At 40.4% G+C, this 16,222-nt stretch overlaps 1 protein-coding gene across 5 annotated transcripts in view; it reads right to left on the bottom strand.

Moving 5' to 3' along the window:
* Positions 1-16,222, bottom strand: part of slit2 (slit guidance ligand 2) — a 204,234-nt gene that overhangs the window by 9,900 nt on the left and 178,112 nt on the right. For 3 of the 5 annotated variants that reach the window (XM_031895351.1, XM_031895349.1, XM_012955706.3), the window contains 12 exons: positions 15,845-15,913; positions 15,061-15,132; positions 14,762-14,833; positions 13,731-13,802; positions 13,204-13,367; positions 10,272-10,396; positions 9,830-9,927; positions 7,167-7,306; positions 6,603-6,629; positions 2,808-2,901; positions 2,416-2,553; positions 1,690-1,930 (listed from right to left, as the gene is read on the bottom strand). In XM_031895351.1, the coding sequence (XP_031751211.1) occupies positions 1,690-1,930; positions 2,416-2,553; positions 2,808-2,901; positions 6,603-6,629; positions 7,167-7,306; positions 9,830-9,927; positions 10,272-10,396; positions 13,204-13,367; positions 13,731-13,802; positions 14,762-14,833; positions 15,061-15,132; positions 15,845-15,913 (1,312 nt within the window). The remainder of the gene's footprint in view (positions 1-1,689; positions 1,931-2,415; positions 2,554-2,807; positions 2,902-6,602; positions 6,630-7,166; positions 7,307-9,829; positions 9,928-10,271; positions 10,397-13,203; positions 13,368-13,730; positions 13,803-14,761; positions 14,834-15,060; positions 15,133-15,844; positions 15,914-16,222) is intronic. The other 2 variants (XM_031895350.1, XM_002936715.5) reach the window with 1 other exon arrangement.

Here is a 16,222-nt window from a genome sequence, read left to right as displayed (position 1 = left end):
ACAAAGGAGCCAGCTCATGGGGAATCTCAATACTCTGCTTATGAAACCTTCTATCCGGGGCAGAGATTACAGTGTAAACAGGAGTTTTATTACTGCAACTGTGACATTACACAAAAAGCTGCTAGATCCTAAATGATGCATTATTTGTCATTTATTTACATTGCCTTTATGTGGTCAACAGAAAGTCCAGTTATCCGTTCTCTCAGCACCCACATGTACACGGTAGAACTATATCTGGCACGGTATTGATGATTACTCAAGCAGAAGGTGCCCAACTGGGCTTGGAATTCTTTGGCACAAACCCTGGATATGTGTATGGGCTAAAAAAACCATTATATTCAACTTAAAGTCACACAAATAAAGCCATGAAAAAAGGTTTCCTTGCCAACATTTTCACATGTTTTTAATTAATAATTAGGAATGGCTGAATTTTCTTATAGATTGTGTCTAAGAGCTGCAGTTAGAGCTGCATTATTTCCTGTCAGCTGATCTCTGAGGGAGCACACAGCCCATCACTAAAGGGAAAGGATGTAAAAGGGCAATATTTACTGATATATATATTCCTGTTTTTAAGATTCTTCAATAGGCCACTTAACATAGTATAAACTATCTGAAGTATTCATTCATGGGGTATAGTCAAAAGGCTGCATTCCACTGAAGGCCTCCTGTACACATAAGGGATCATTCAGTAGACAAGGTGCAAAGTACAATAAACTGGTACAACTGGTGATTTTCTTGCACTTTGCACACTACCTTCCTTTGGCAATGCTGTATTCTTAAGGGAAGGGGAAAGGTACACGTGGATCCAACTACCGCCCCCCTACGTATCTCTTAATTTGCTCATCATTCAGATGCAGAAGTCAGGGAGCAGCTGAGGCCACAACTAAATCCCGTATTTACCTTATGGCCTATGACAGGCAGTAAGGCTAGCCCGGCCTACACTTGCTGCTGGGTTTTGTTTAACCGGCTCGAGGTGCAGTGCAAAGCCAGACATGGGGAAGAAATGATCACTGAATGAGAACTGAGAGGTGCACTCTTGCTCCCCATAGTGTGACTGCACTTCTTCCCCAGGTTGGAATAACCCATATACATTTATTTGGCCCCTTTTTTAAGAAATGGTTCTTCAGCCGCTGCTGACTAAATCCAGCAGCAGATGTGAGGGGTACAATGTGCACCAATGCGTGTCACAGGCAGAAGTGACCTCACAAGCAACTAGATGTGACATCACACCCTATTAACACCTGGGGGGTGCACTTAGGTCCTGTAGGGTGGCACCAAACCTAAATACAGCACTGGGGACAGGGGATACTATAACTTCTACCACACTGCCTCTGCCTTTAACATTTGCAATATTACTTTGCCATCATTCATAAAAAGTTCTGTATCTTGCAGTAATGTTATACTAAATTCTCTCATACACCACTCTCAGTTTCACGTACAGTAAGTCTTATCCACAATTAAAAAAAAACAAAACAGTGGAACAGAGGAATGTGTCTAGATTTCTTTTTTTCCCAGCAAAATGAACAGTGTTGCCTTGTTTCATTATTGTACAACTGTCTGCACTGTATATGAATCATGCCCAAACTCTTCAGAGGGTTCAGCAGGTTACATAACATTGAGTTTCCCGGCTAATCTTAGCAAAGCTTCCTCCAGTGTTTATGAATACAGTAATTTTCAGACATTCCTTACCTGCAGAGTGATGTTGGCCTGAGTGCGGATCTTTGCCGAAGGAATTTGGATAAACGAGTCTTTGTTCACAAAATTTACACTGACTAGTTTTTCACATTTGTTTCCGTGATATCCGGGCAAGCACTGGCACTGAGGCTCATTTCCTTTCACGATACACTGGGCTCCATTTTGACATTCAAAGTTGTCACAAGGACTTGTGCGAGGTAAAACCATTGGTGGCGCCGATTCACAGAACAAACCGCTGTAAGTATAAAACATTTGCACTGTATTTACAAAGGGAATGTATTTATAGCCAAGACATCTCTTGGTTGAGCCATTGTATGTGGTGCTGCCAGCAGTTACACAAGGGAGAGCTGTACTTGAAGTAGGTGAAGAATTCTGTTTTCGTCTATTGTTGGTACTCTAAAAAGAAGACTGTCCTTATGTGAGGATCAGAGATGACTTACATAAAGGTGCCTTTTGGTAAAACAGTTGCTGCCTTTTCACCGTTGCCTACCTTTCTGATCACATTGTATCAGATTAATTCAAGTGGATCAGAGCAGGTAATAGCTTCATTTGAGGTCTGCTATGCACCCACCCCTCTGACTGCCGGCTTAGGGTCCTAATGTTCTCATCAACCTGAATCTTCCTACCACTTGGCATTAGCATTTGGAAACCAGGTTAAGAGTAAGTGGCTGTTTTTGCTCCACCACTGCTTAAACCATTGGATGAAATCATCTCACTCACCTGTATCCTTCTGGGCAGACACAAGTATAACCATTCACTGCATCAACGCAACGGGCTCCATTTCTGCACTTGTTCTCCTGACAATCATCGTAGTCGATATCACAGTGTTCCCCAATATATCCGGGGGTGCAGTCACATCTGGTAGGGAGGAAAACAAGCCTGTAATCTAACCACATCTATGTGACACTTAAAAGAACTTAGAAGTCCAATAGGCTCATTTCTTAAATGTAAATTAGACAGTAATGCAGAGAGAGATGCTGGGTGCTTTTATCAGATCACCTGCATAATATAAGGAGCAATTTCTCCACAATTCACAAGATCATATCACTTTATTATATTTTTCTGCTATAAAGAAAGCCAAAAGGATGTGCCTTTTGCTATAAAATACTCACTTGTAGCCTTTCAGTGTCAGGATGCATTTTGAGTCATGCTGACATGGATTGACATCTTGGGAGCAGAAATCCAGTTTTTCTTCACAAAGTTCACCTGCAACAAAACATCTCAATCATTTATACACTGTATCTGAATATCAAGCTCAATCATTATTATGGTGTATCTGAACATCAAGCTCAATCATTAGTATGGTATCTGAATAACACATATTTTCCACCAGTTCGTGAAAGCTAATTTCATACTTTCTGCTCATAGACAGACTTCCAAATGTCTAAATAGATGTTAGAATTCCATAGGTGGATCAAGGTGACTTCCAATAGTCTTGTTGACCACTGTAAATTCTGGTGACAACTGGTGTTGATATGCAGTGTAAAAATGCCGAAAATGTCCATATGGGAGTAGTATGCAGGCCCAACAGATCAATGCTAAATGTACAATGATCCAGTGGAGAAGGATAATTTGACATGCCATTGAAACCCTTCTCATCTAATGACTTTACATTACAGTGACAGCGAGCCCTTACTGACCCATATTTTAGACCAGGGGTTCCCAACCCTATATTACCCTGACTACGTCTGTCATTGTGAAGACCGAGGACTCAACCATTTAAAACGTCCCTACCAAAATCACAAATGATGAGCAAGGAATCCCAGGCCCGGATTTGTGGAGAGGCCACAAAGGCCCAGGCCTAGGGCGGCAGAAATTTAGGGGCGGCATGCTGCCCCGCCGCAACGGAATTTGTAAAGTTTTATTCCATACGGAGCAGTGGGAACTTCTCCCCACTGCTCCGTATGGGACTTTAAATGTATGCGCGCTCGCAGGGGGGGAGGGCGGGGGCGAGCGGTTGTTCGCGCATGCACATTGTGGGGGGGGGGGGGGGATCAACAGGGGCGGCCTAGGGGCGCCCTGAAGACAAATCCGGCCCTGAGGAATCCACTGTAGCCTCGCTAATTTTCTGTAGTCACATAGTTCATACATTTTCCGTGTGTTTTTGTTTAATACGTTTGGGCTGCAGTATAGAATGCTCCCAGCCCTGTCGTACTGTATCCTAAAATCTGCAGGAAATATGCCGCGTAGAATAACAAGTCGGAGGATATTTGCATATTGAATTAATTACAGTGACAAAGCTGCTGCCTAAAAATCTACATATGTCTCATTAACAAAGTATAAATATATTTCAGTGGGCTCCGAAGAATATTAAATCAGGACTACATTTATCAAAATAAATGCTTGGCTCAGAAAAGAAAATTAAATACTCAGGTTTGCATTAAGAACATAAATATTATGGTTGCTGTAAAATGTGTTTGTGAAAAAACTCAAAAGTGTTATTGGCTCATCACTAGAATTGCATTTGTGCCGGGTATTTTCAGTTTAAAGGCCTATAGAATACACAGCCGTTTGCTTGGGGCTACTTATGGGAGCAATGTGGCACTAATGGTGGTGTTTCATAGCTCTTTTTTACTGTAGGGGGAATACACAGCATTATGAATCATTTTGGTTGGACTACACCAGTGATCCCCAACCAGTGGCTTGTAAGCAACATGTTGCTCCCCAACCCCTTGGATGTTACTCCCCGTGGCCTCATAGCAGGTGCTTATTTTTAAGTTCTGATTAGGAGGCAAGTTTTGGAGGCATAAAAACCAAGTATAATGCCAAACAGAGCCTCCCAGTCCCCATACAGACTATCAAACAGCCAATTATAGCTCTCATTGGCACCCCATAGGAAACTTTTTCATGCTTGTGTTGCTCCCCAACACTATTTCCACTCGAATGTGGCTCATGGGTATAAAAGGTTGGGGATCCCTGGACTACACTAAGTAGTATAATAGCTCTTCCATATTCTTCATTTAGGTGTTTGTTTCTAAATGTTCCTTCCTTTGCTCACATCAAGGAGATAGAGAGAGAGTGGTTTGTTCAAGTCACCATCCCTTGGCTCAGGCTAATGGCACACACAGCCATTTTAGACCTATTTCCCACCTTCCCTGATACTAGTGAAAGCACCATCCTGGGACATAGTCAGGTGAGCTTTCAGGCAAGTGGTTTGGAAGTGATGATTGGCACAATGTGTAAACCAAAGAAAAGAACATTTAGAAACAATCATGTAAATGACGATAGATATGGCAGCTCAGTTATACAAATATATTGGTCTTCGCTATCATTAGACAGTGGAACATGCTGTAAAGTAGTTCATATTCCAACTGATTACTGTTTACAAACAGTATTGTTCTATTGGTCAGTTACTACAATTACACACAGCGCAATAAAGGAGTTTCTGCCTCGCCAGTGTTTGTACTAAAGAGTACTCCTAGAGTATCTAGCATTTATACTCCCATGAATAATATGTGTATTACTTATGAGGTGCAAAGAGGTCAAAAACACCCCCACATCTATTGTATTTTCTGTTTATTAGACTTTACACTGAATTCCCGTAGACTGGGCATCATGCACATTGGAGTCTGGACTCAAATTTGATTCTAAATATTTGACAAAAATGAGATTCATATGGCTTAATTTTTCAACAACTATTGATGTGACAATGTTTTGTAATCTCTTATAATTTTATATATTATTATTCTGCCCTAATATAGCATCAGCACAGCATTTTATAAAGTTTGTTCTTTATTTATGTCAGTTCCTGCCCCAGTTAAGCTCATGATCTACGTTCCCTGTCCCTACGATCAGTCCCATTGGCGCCCAGTTAACCTGCCACAACCAAACCACTAACCAAAGCCACATACACACAAGCGTGTAAAACCCTGAGGACCCGGCGCTGCAAGGCAGAAGTGCTCCTCTCTGAGCCACCATTATACCCACCCAACATAGCTAGAGCCTTCTTTCATGTAAAGCTGTATCCGACCGGACATATTCACATGGATTTGTGTGCAATTAGAATGTAACTCAATTGAATGTAATTACAGGGCTATCAGATGGAAATCATGTAAAACTAGTAGAAAGTATAAGGACAAAATGTGCATTTTAGTCATCAAAACAAATTATTCAAGCAGTAAGATTTACTGGAACAGCGGCCAAGAGCGATATATTATTTATGTGTTATTAGAAATTAAAGGCAAAACTGTTCTTAGATGTATACTTCATAAAATATTGTGCATTTCATCTATCGACTGATAATAATTTCCCAAGATCTGCATTGTTTAGCCTCTGGATAACCTCCCTGTTGCTAATAGGGTCAGTAACATCATAATTATGTCTGAATTGAACACTGTACAGATTCACTAGTACTCCCTTATAGTATCCTAGCATTGTGCAGCTGCTGGCAATCTTTAAAGGGGAACTCCACCCAAACACAACTTTAGCTTTTTGAAAACTAAACATAGTTTCAGGCAACTTTGCATTATATATCAATTAAAAAAATATGCAGCCTTTTCATGATGTTTAATGTAATAAAATGGTTTGGAACAGTTCCCTAAGCCCCGCCCCCTGTTCCCCTGCTGATCTGGCTGGCTACTTTGAGACTCAAATAAAATGTACCAGTAGTCGGCTGTCCTCAGCCTGCATCCTCCCAATCCCACAATTCCCTGCACATGTGATCAATAAGGAAAGGAACATCACAGTGCAATGCATTGTGGGTTATGTAGTTTCTGCATGCTGTAAGCTGTGGAGAAGTTGTTACAATTTGTGAGAGTGTAGCATAGGGTGTGAATCTTAGTACCTAATGCAAAGATTGATTTCATATCAACAAAAAGCGAAGAAGCACATTAAAAAGATACCACTTCATTACAAATAGCTTTGGGCTTGAGTAGAATAAGAAGTAGGAGAGAAGGACGATGACTAACCTTTTTCCACCTCATTCAATTTAGCAGCTTGCACGACAAAGACAGGAGAGACAAGATACATATGTGTTCATTGGGAAAACACCAAGCACAGCACATTAAGCCAACAAACAAAGTACAAAGACTTGGAAGCAAATACAGTAATGAGACTCTGCAGAGCGAAGCTAATGTTATCTACAAATAAAATATACCAGAAGGACTGACGTTAGAAGAAGCGTAGCGGCCAGCTAAGCATGCCATGTGGGGCGTCCTGCACAGCTCAGAAATAGTTACATATAGTTATGATTGCTGACGGGTGATTATATGGTACGTAAACGACCTGAAAATGTAATGAGTGCTTTCTACATTATGTTACATTGATATGTACGTGGATAAGTAACCATGCAGCCTTGCCCTTTGTCTTAAATGCTTGGGCCCCAAATAAAGGGCAGAAAGAGTAAATAGTCTGCTTTCTATTAGAAGGAGAAAGAAGAACAGACCTGCAAACCCGTATCTGGGTTCAGTTCTAGGTGGTGCATTCTCTTTCCTTCCCTTCATATACAACATTAGTTCCGCTGGCATTCTCACCTGTGTATTCCGGTGGGCAGCGGCACGTGTAATTGTTAATGCCGTCGACACAAGTAGAATTATTCTCGCAGTCGTTATCTTCACAGTCGTCAATGTTGACCTCGCAGTTTTCACCTTCGAATCCTTCGGCACAAGCGCACCTTTATCATCAGATAGAGAACTATATAGTCAGCATCAGACCATGAATCCTAGGTAAGCCTTTTTGCCTCCCTGTGCTCCCTTACAACCTTCAAACTGCTTTTTTACTATAATTACCCTTTCAGTACAGGTATGGGATCCGCTATCTGCAAACCAGTTATACAGAAAGCTCCTAATTATGGGAAGGCCATCTCCCATAGACTCCATTTTAATCAGATAATTACATTTTTTAAAAATGATTCCCTTTTCTCTGTAATAATAAAACAGTACCTGTACTTGATCCCAACTAAGATATAATTACCCCTTATTGGGGGCAGAACAGCCCTATTGGGTTTATTTAATGGTTAAATGATTCCCTTTTCTCTGTAATAATAAAACAGTACCTGTACTTGATCCCAATTAAGATATAATTACCCCTTATTGGGGGCAGAACAGCCTTATTGGGTTTATTTAATGGCTAAATGATTCCCTTTTCTCTGTAATAATAAAACAGTACCTGTACTTGATCCCAACTAAGATATAATTACCCCTTATTGGGGGCAGAACAGCCCTATTGTGTTTATTTAATGGTTAAATGATTCCCTTTTCTCTGTAATAATAAAACAGTACCTGTACTTGATCCCAATTAAGATATAATTACCCCTTATTGGGGGCAGAACAGCCTTATTGGGTTTATTTAATGGCTAAATGATTCCCTTTTCTCTGTAATAATAAAACAGTACCTGTACTTGATCCCAACTAAGATATAATTACCCCTTATTGGGGGCAGAACAGCCCTATTGAGTTTATTTAATGGTTAAATGATTCCCTTTTCTCTGTAATAATAAAACAGTACCTGGGGTTATTTCATGTTTTAATGATTTTTTTTTAACAGAATAAAAGCATGGAGAACCAAATTACAGAAAGATCCCTTATCCGGAAAACCCCAGGTCCCAGGCATTTTGGCTAAAAGCTCCCATTCCTGTACTCAATTCTCTGATTATATCTTTTTAGCATTTAACAAAGATACATTCCTATCTGCAAAGCTAATTCACTATTTTCCAAAATTTTGTGACCCATAAAATTTGTACTTTTTTGAATTACTTATTTGTCTTTTTTTCACAGTCTAACCAACGGTACATGGAAAACAATAAAAACATATTATTTTGCTGAATGTTAAAGTTTAATTTCTACAACTATACCTCTAAGTTCAGGATTATTTCTAAATGACATTCAGAGAAAGGTATTTCATTAACGCAGCTAATAGCTTAACAAGCTTAATGGGCAGATTAGCATTCCGAAGCCAGTGCGTTCGCATCTTTTCTATAAAGGGATTTCATTCATTTTTCATATTGCATGCTGAGTGTAATTTCATTTTTGATTAAAGAAGCTTGCATTAGAAATAATGACAGAGTGTTGGTGCGCTACTATAGTGACTGAAAGCAAATGATTCATTAACCTTTCTCGCTAAGATCTAAGGCCATGATTTAAATGTAACATGTACGGGGTAATTTTCCAGCGTTCCTAAGTGCACTTGTTGGGCCTTACATGTTTCTAGAAGTTACTGATCTAATAAATATCAGCTACCAGTGTCAGCTCTCTTATAGGCCAGTCAGAAGCTACATTTTAAAAGCATAGAAATCAAATTTTAGAATTATTTGCAGCAAAATGATACTTGTTCCGTGAACAGATGGAGACTGGAGCTCTCCGATCTTGTACTGAAGTATTACTGTGCATACAGAGTGCTCACTGGGCCTTCCCCCGCAGGGCCCCCAACACCTGTCCGACCACTCCCCCAAACGCGCCTAAATTAAACTTACCTGAAGCGCGTCAGGTATGAGACCGGCGGATCAAGGGAGTGCCCTGCAGGGATTGACTCTGCATCCAGTGTTGGACTGGGCCGCTGGGGCACAGGGAAAAAACCCAGTGGGCCCCGGTGGCCCAGTTCATCATTGGATGTACTGAATCCAGGAACTGGTTTGGGATTTGGCTGAATTCGAATCCTGCTGAAAAAGGACAAATTTTGGCCAAAATTCAAACCAAATCCTTAAAATTAAGTGACTTTTTCGTTATATAAACACGGAAGGTGAAACTTTTTAACTGTGCAATATGCAGATGAGGATTGAGATTAGGAGCCCAATCTTTTACAAAGGATTCAGGGTTCGGGTGAATCCCAAAATAGTGGATTCGGTGCATCCCTAAAACTCATATTGAAATGCCCAGGCCTCACAAATGCATTTTAGCCTATGCGTATATTCCGTATATAGGGATGCACTGAATCCAGGATTCAGTCTTTTTCAGCAGGATTCGGATTCGGACTAATCCATGCCTCTGGCTGAACAGAATCCTTTACATAACATGACTTTTTGTCACATAAACGCAGAATTTTTCAGTGCATGTGGTTTTCTTTAACCGTTCCTTATCCTAATGTGCATATGCATTGGGCCAAATCTTTCACAAAGGATTCGGGGTTCAGCCGGATCCTAAAATAGTGGTGCATCCCTAACAGTTGATAATATTCATGTGAATGGCATATAGTCACATACCAGAAGCCGTCTTTGTCCCCTTCCTTTAAATGGCAGGTACCACTATTCCGACACGGGTTACTGATGCAGGCATGGATTGGTACATCGCAGTCTTGTCCCTAAAAATGCAGAATTGTTACCCAAAAGCCACAGACAGTGGTACCGTTAAAGGGAAGTATATTCAGAAAGGATATTTGTTTCTCTTGATTTATTCTTAACAGTAAAATTCCAATCACATTAATTACTGTGCGCACAGAACATTTCAGATGAAATATGCCGTAAGCTTGGCGCCTATGGGTTACTGCCATTGCACCAGTGCAGGGGTCTCTGTAGCCAACATTGCAGCTCACACACACTTGTTTAAATGCAATCAAGGAAGGGAGAAACATTTGTGCACCAAAGTTCTGCTTACGTCTATCTGTCTAAAAAGGTTGGGATAGAATGAGTTCTTAAGTCCAAATACCTTAAAGCCATAGGGACATGTGCATCGGTAGAATTCGACAGGATCGTTGTTACAGGTGCCGTCGTTCTTGCAAGGATTGGATAAGCAGGGGTTACATTTAGCAAGAATGCTGACATCTACAGGCCCTGCAACACAAACACACACAATGCTGTCTATAAAGGCAATGCTAACAAGGGACAGAAATATATCACTTGTGAACTGGATTATTAATCTAATAGAATAAGCTCCGAAAGTCTTCTTAGAACATTACTACTGAGTTTTGATCTCAATGAGGCTCAATTTTAAACACCTTCCAAATTTGAACATGGGCAGTAACCAATGAGTGATTGTTTTTCTGTTGAACAATAAAAGTAAACGTTTGATTGGATCTCATGGGTTACTGCCCAGGAGCAAATATGCCCAGTGTTTATAAATGAGACCCATACTTCATAAATCAAACAAAAATCTATTTTATATATTAAAAAAATACAGGATAAATCCCGGTACTAACATTATATATATAGTTATATTAGTTAATTTGTTATCCTAATATTGAAATGAAAACTTTCATATTAAGGGCCTTCTTTTTTTCTACTTTTCCTGTTTAGAAGACTTCTAATTCAGAGGGAAAGTCCAAATTCCCACACGTATCAAATGCTTTTCTCATTTGACCATTTTTTCTAATGGATATACAGGTATGGGATCCGTTATCTGGAAACCTGATATCCAGAAAGCTCCGAATTATGGAAAGCCCGTCTCCCATAGACTCCATTTTAATCAAATTATTAGGATTTTTAAAACTAATTTCCTTTTTCTCTGTAAATATAAAACAGTGCTTTGTATTTGATCCCAAATAAGATATAATTAATCCTTACTGGATGTAAAATAATCCTATTGCGTTTAATTAATGGTTTATTGATTTCTTAGTAGACTTAAGGTATGAAGATACAAATTACGGAAAGACCCCTTATCCGGAATACCCTTGGTCCCGAGCATTCTGGATAACGGGTCCTATCCCTGTATAACAAAAAAAAAAACTATTTTTCAACTTAAAACCGATTACACCCTCAAAATGGGAGAAAAATACTTATTGCCAGGCTTTATAAGGTTCTCAAAATAAAGGTGTTTAGTAACTTTTTATAACTAATAAAGATTGTTACTTCTGAAAGTTATAAACAGGGCACTATTTGTCGTTGGTACTTACTTTTATTGTTTAGCTAAACACTGTTTATATTGCCTAAAACAGGATTCTGATTTTTAAAGTTAAATAAGTCCAAGATTTATGATGTCATAATTGTGTTCCACCATCTAGCCTACAATTCCCAGGATTCTCAGCCACCTGAATATTGACTGGAGCGGCTCAGAGTTGTAACCCACGGCGGCTGGAGGATTTAGAACACGTCTACACAAAGGTATAAGACACAGTAATATTCACCAGACTGGGATATTCTTAGTGATATCTTTCTTTCAGAGGGAAAAGTGTAGGAGTTTGTGTTTACGTGATTGATAAGAATATAAGACAGAGACCAGGATAAAGCATGCAAGTCAGAGACCAGGATTCCATAACATGAAAGGAAGGTCGGAAGGATTGACTTGTACATCTACAGCTTCTTGATGCAAGGGGGCTTATGCCCTTACCTGCGATGGGGAAACCACAAGGCCCTGGAATTTCTAGGGTTCATAAGGATTATGGCAGAGTCGAAAGTAAAAGATTGAAAGGCTGTTAGAAGACTTAGCACGTATAATAAGTATACACAGTAAGAAACACATGGCAGGCAAGATAACCAGAAACACTCGCTTTCATCATTCTACAATTTGGATAATGATAGCAAATGTCTGGTTGCCTTGGGTAACCTGTTATAAACAATATACAGGAGCATGAAAATCGTCCCGTACAGGCAGCACCACATGAAATTTGTTATAATATATTTCTAAAGTGCATCTGTGCGAGGGTTTGTCCGCAGGACAGGGGGTGTACGATGCAGGCAAAACTATGCCATACATTCCATTGTGACAGATGATGGTGTTTTAGAGATGCTTTGCTTCTGAACTCTTTTAACTAGTTAAAAGCAAGATCAGTTTGGAGGTTGCAAAATGAAAGAATTGGCTATAAAAATAATCAGTTTCTATTCTGTAGGCTGGTTGGGGCTGCAGTGTGCAAGTAATGAAGCCGTTTGTGGCCATGGTCACTGCTGTACTCCATGAGATGAGGGAGTGGGACAGTCACTGCTGTACTCCATGAGATGAGGGAGTGGAACAGTCACTGCTGTACTCCATGAGATGAGGGAGTGGAACAGTCACTGCTGTACTCCATGAGATGAGGGAGTGGAACAGTCACTGCTGTACTCCATGAGATGAGGGAGTGGGACAGTCACTGCTGTACTCCATGAGATGAGGGAGTGGAACAGTCACTGCTGTACTCCATGAGATGAGGGAGTGGGACAGTCACTGCTGTACTCCATGAGATGAGGGAGTGGAACAGTCACTGCTGTACTCCATGAGATGAGGGAGTGGAACAGTCACTGCTGTACTCCATGAGATGAGGGAGTGGGACAGTCACTGCTGTACTCCATGAGATGAGGGAGTGGAACAGTCACTGCTGTACTCCATGAGATGAGGGAGTGGAACAGTCACTGCTGTACTCCATGAGATGAGGGAGTGGAACAGTCACTGCGTTGCTGTTTAAGTTTTTGGGAGAAAGTTACAATTGGGCAATAGAGTTTTGCCCATACAAATGTTGAGCTAAACTTGCCACAATGCAGCCCCAGGGAACAACATTTTCCTGATCTGATTTGGTAACAAATCCTAAAATTGCAGTTATTTTAAGAACACTCCTATGAGCTTAGCACGTTTGTGCTCCTCTGCGGAAATCCAGTTGTTAAACCTCTTCATTGATTCTACAGCCCATTTGATAATCAAATACTAAATAATGAAAATGGCAGCAGGATCTTACCATTGCAGGTGAACTTTTTGGAGGGGGTGGTGAGGAGGAGCTTATCAGCCATTTCCCCAGGCCCAGAACACCTTGCGATCCCAGGTTCTTTATATTCTGACTTCACCCAGTCGGAAAGCCACTGCAGGTTACAATCACAATACAGAGGGTTCGCCCCAATAGCTCTGAAACAGGAGGTGCAGATGTTTTCTGTTATGTAAAGTCCATGCTGGATCCATGACTGGCACAAACTAATGAGCCTTCATATTACGAGACTGGAGACAGAAACAATCCCAAACAAAACTAGTGTATCAGTGCTTAGTGTAGCTAGTGTAGCTATTAAATAATCAATTCAGGTTTGACTTGTTGTGGTTACATTTACCCTGCAGCAAATAAGACCTTACGTGACTAGCTGTGAGCAATGGGGCAACTGTGTATTAAGGACAAGGTAGAGCGATGTGTAGCCTCCAGATTTTATGTGTTTTTCTATAAATGGCCCTCGATTTTACTACTAGCATCAGTCTCTACAAGAATAAACACAGTCTTACAGATGTGACAGTGAGGAAAGATCATTGAATGCCCCTTCAGGTATAGCAGAGACGTCATTGCCGTGCAAGGATCTACAAGAGGAGAAACACACATGTTATTTGCCCAGATGTTGAAACATTTCTTTATCCAAGTCAGACACCTGCATAAGTCACACACAGATCCCCGGGGCTTTGTTTATTATGCCATCCACTGTTATTTTGGCTTGAATTGTATCTGCACACAGTATGTGGGGAAATTAGACTTTAAAGAAGAAAAACTCTTTTTTCAATATATCATTTTAATTCTGGCAAAAAAAATTGATATGCCTAATTTCCAAATTGTTCCTATTTCCCAAAATAACATCTTTGCTTACTCTGTGCTACCTACACAAAGCTAATATCATCATATACTAATGGGATACTGGCACCATTAAATAAACTATATTATAATCCCATGGACCTGATTTGCTGGAGAGGACACTTTTTTTTTTTTTTTTAAAGCAAATTATATTTTAATTAAATTTCCAGGATCAAGTTTAGGCATCATGAAAATTGGGTATCTGTTTGCATTCCACTATACAAGAGGACAGCAACCTGACCTCCTATGCATCCTTAGTGGTCTTGGAAGTTTGAATGGCTGTACCACAAATAATCCTTAGTTTTTAGGGAAAATAAATGGTGTCTGTATCCCTTAAAGCAGGGATCCCCAAACTTTTTTACCCATAAGCCACAATGAAATGTAAAAAGACTTGGGGAGCAACACAAGCATGAAAAATGTTCATGAGGGTGCCAAATAAGGGCAGTGATTGGCTATTTGGTAGCTCCTATATGGACTGGCAGCCTACAGGAGGTTTTGTTTTGTACCCATGGTTTTTATGCAACCAAAACTTGCCTCCAAGCCAGGAATTCAAAAATAAGCACCTTCTTTGAGGCCATAAGGGGTTGGGGGGCAACATGTTGCTCCTGAGCCACTGGTTGGGGATCACTGCACTAAAATTTAGAAAAACACATACAGTCTAGAGAAATGTTTGTGGAGGTCACTTGATACTCACAAAAGTCTCAGAGACTTCAACCCATCAAATGCCCGGAGTGGAATGCACCGGAGGCGATTGTAACTAAGAATCCTAAAAGAAAGAAGCAACGTTACTAGTGCAAAGCAGCAAACATGGCTCGATGAATGTAAAAAGGTACACAACTACACAAAAAAAATGAAGCCACCTTAAATAGTTATTCTTCCTAGAGGAAGTACTGCAAGCCCCGCATATAAAGGGATCGTATTATTGTTCTCACACATAGTTGTGCCCAAGTGAGAAGATCCCAAAACCTTTTGGCACTTTGAGGGTGTACTTACAGGGTGAGGAGCTGGGTCATGTTGCTGAAGCTGTGGTTAGAAAGAGTGCTGATTCGGTTGTTGCTCAGGTCGCTATAAAAAAGCAACAAAGAGTGTGTTAAACCAATTTCAGCTGTTAAATTATTTAAATGATAATATATAATAAGTGGAGGAGAAGTAAATATAATGCCTATTTTTATTTAGCTTTAGTGCCTACTGGGTAATCTAAACATATACCAGTACTGAATTCTTCTGTGCAGGCAGTTTTGTAAAAAATCTCATCTCATCAGAGACAAGGGTTGCCACCTTTCTCCTAGAGTCTTACTGGCCTGTAATCCAGGGAGGCCGGAAGTGACGTAACAGAGGCGGAGTATGGGTGGATCGGTGTATGGGCGGAGTCAGGAGGAGAGGTGCTGCTTACAAAGAGCTGGTAATACCAACCCCAGCCCTGGGTGGGAATTTGCTGGGCCAGTGACTTACAGGTTGGGTGCCAACCCTAATAGAGACCCAGCACATTTCTCTGTAGGTTCTCTGCTAGCCAGAATGTTTGGCCTAATAGGGATGGGGCTCTTTCTTTCTCCTGTTGGCCCAATGAGGCACCAGTATAGTATTTATCATTGGCTACAATGATAAAAAAGTATCAAATGTATCTGCATCCTTGGCTGCTCTATGACTGCATATTTATAGTTGTATTTAGTCACTAACATTCAATTTAAAGCTAATTTGTAGGCACCTAAACCTTGTATGTGTCATCTGTATTGCCAATTGCTGCAACTAGTGGATCCAAAAATAACATGATACTTACATAAGGGTCAAGTGCTTATAGTTAGAAAGTTCCTTTGGAACAAGTGGAAACATGTTTCCATCCAAATATCTGAAACACAAACATTTAAAGAAACCAATGTTAGTTCCAGTCTACGTTTTAGACAGAGGGGGAAAAAAAACATCTAAACACCTTGAGGAAAATATTCTCCATTCAAAATGTTTTTTCCCTATGGTCAGGTCTGTGGCCCCTGCAACCAACGACAGCAAGCGGGACTGGTCTTTGCATATTTCCTTTATACACAGAATTGCCATATTTATGACCACCGGGGGTGCTATTTTTATTGCTGTCAAAGTGTCATGGCATGCACTAAGGGAGCATTCCTAAGCAATCCTCACCTGAAAGTGCCAGTCACCGCCA

Source organism: Xenopus tropicalis, chromosome 1 (genome assembly GCF_000004195.4).
Source record: "Xenopus tropicalis strain Nigerian chromosome 1, UCB_Xtro_10.0, whole genome shotgun sequence".
Taxonomy (NCBI): Eukaryota; Metazoa; Chordata; class Amphibia; order Anura; family Pipidae; genus Xenopus; species Xenopus tropicalis.
Note: the sequence above shows the minus strand (reverse complement) of the source record. Positions and strands in the feature narration are given on the sequence as shown.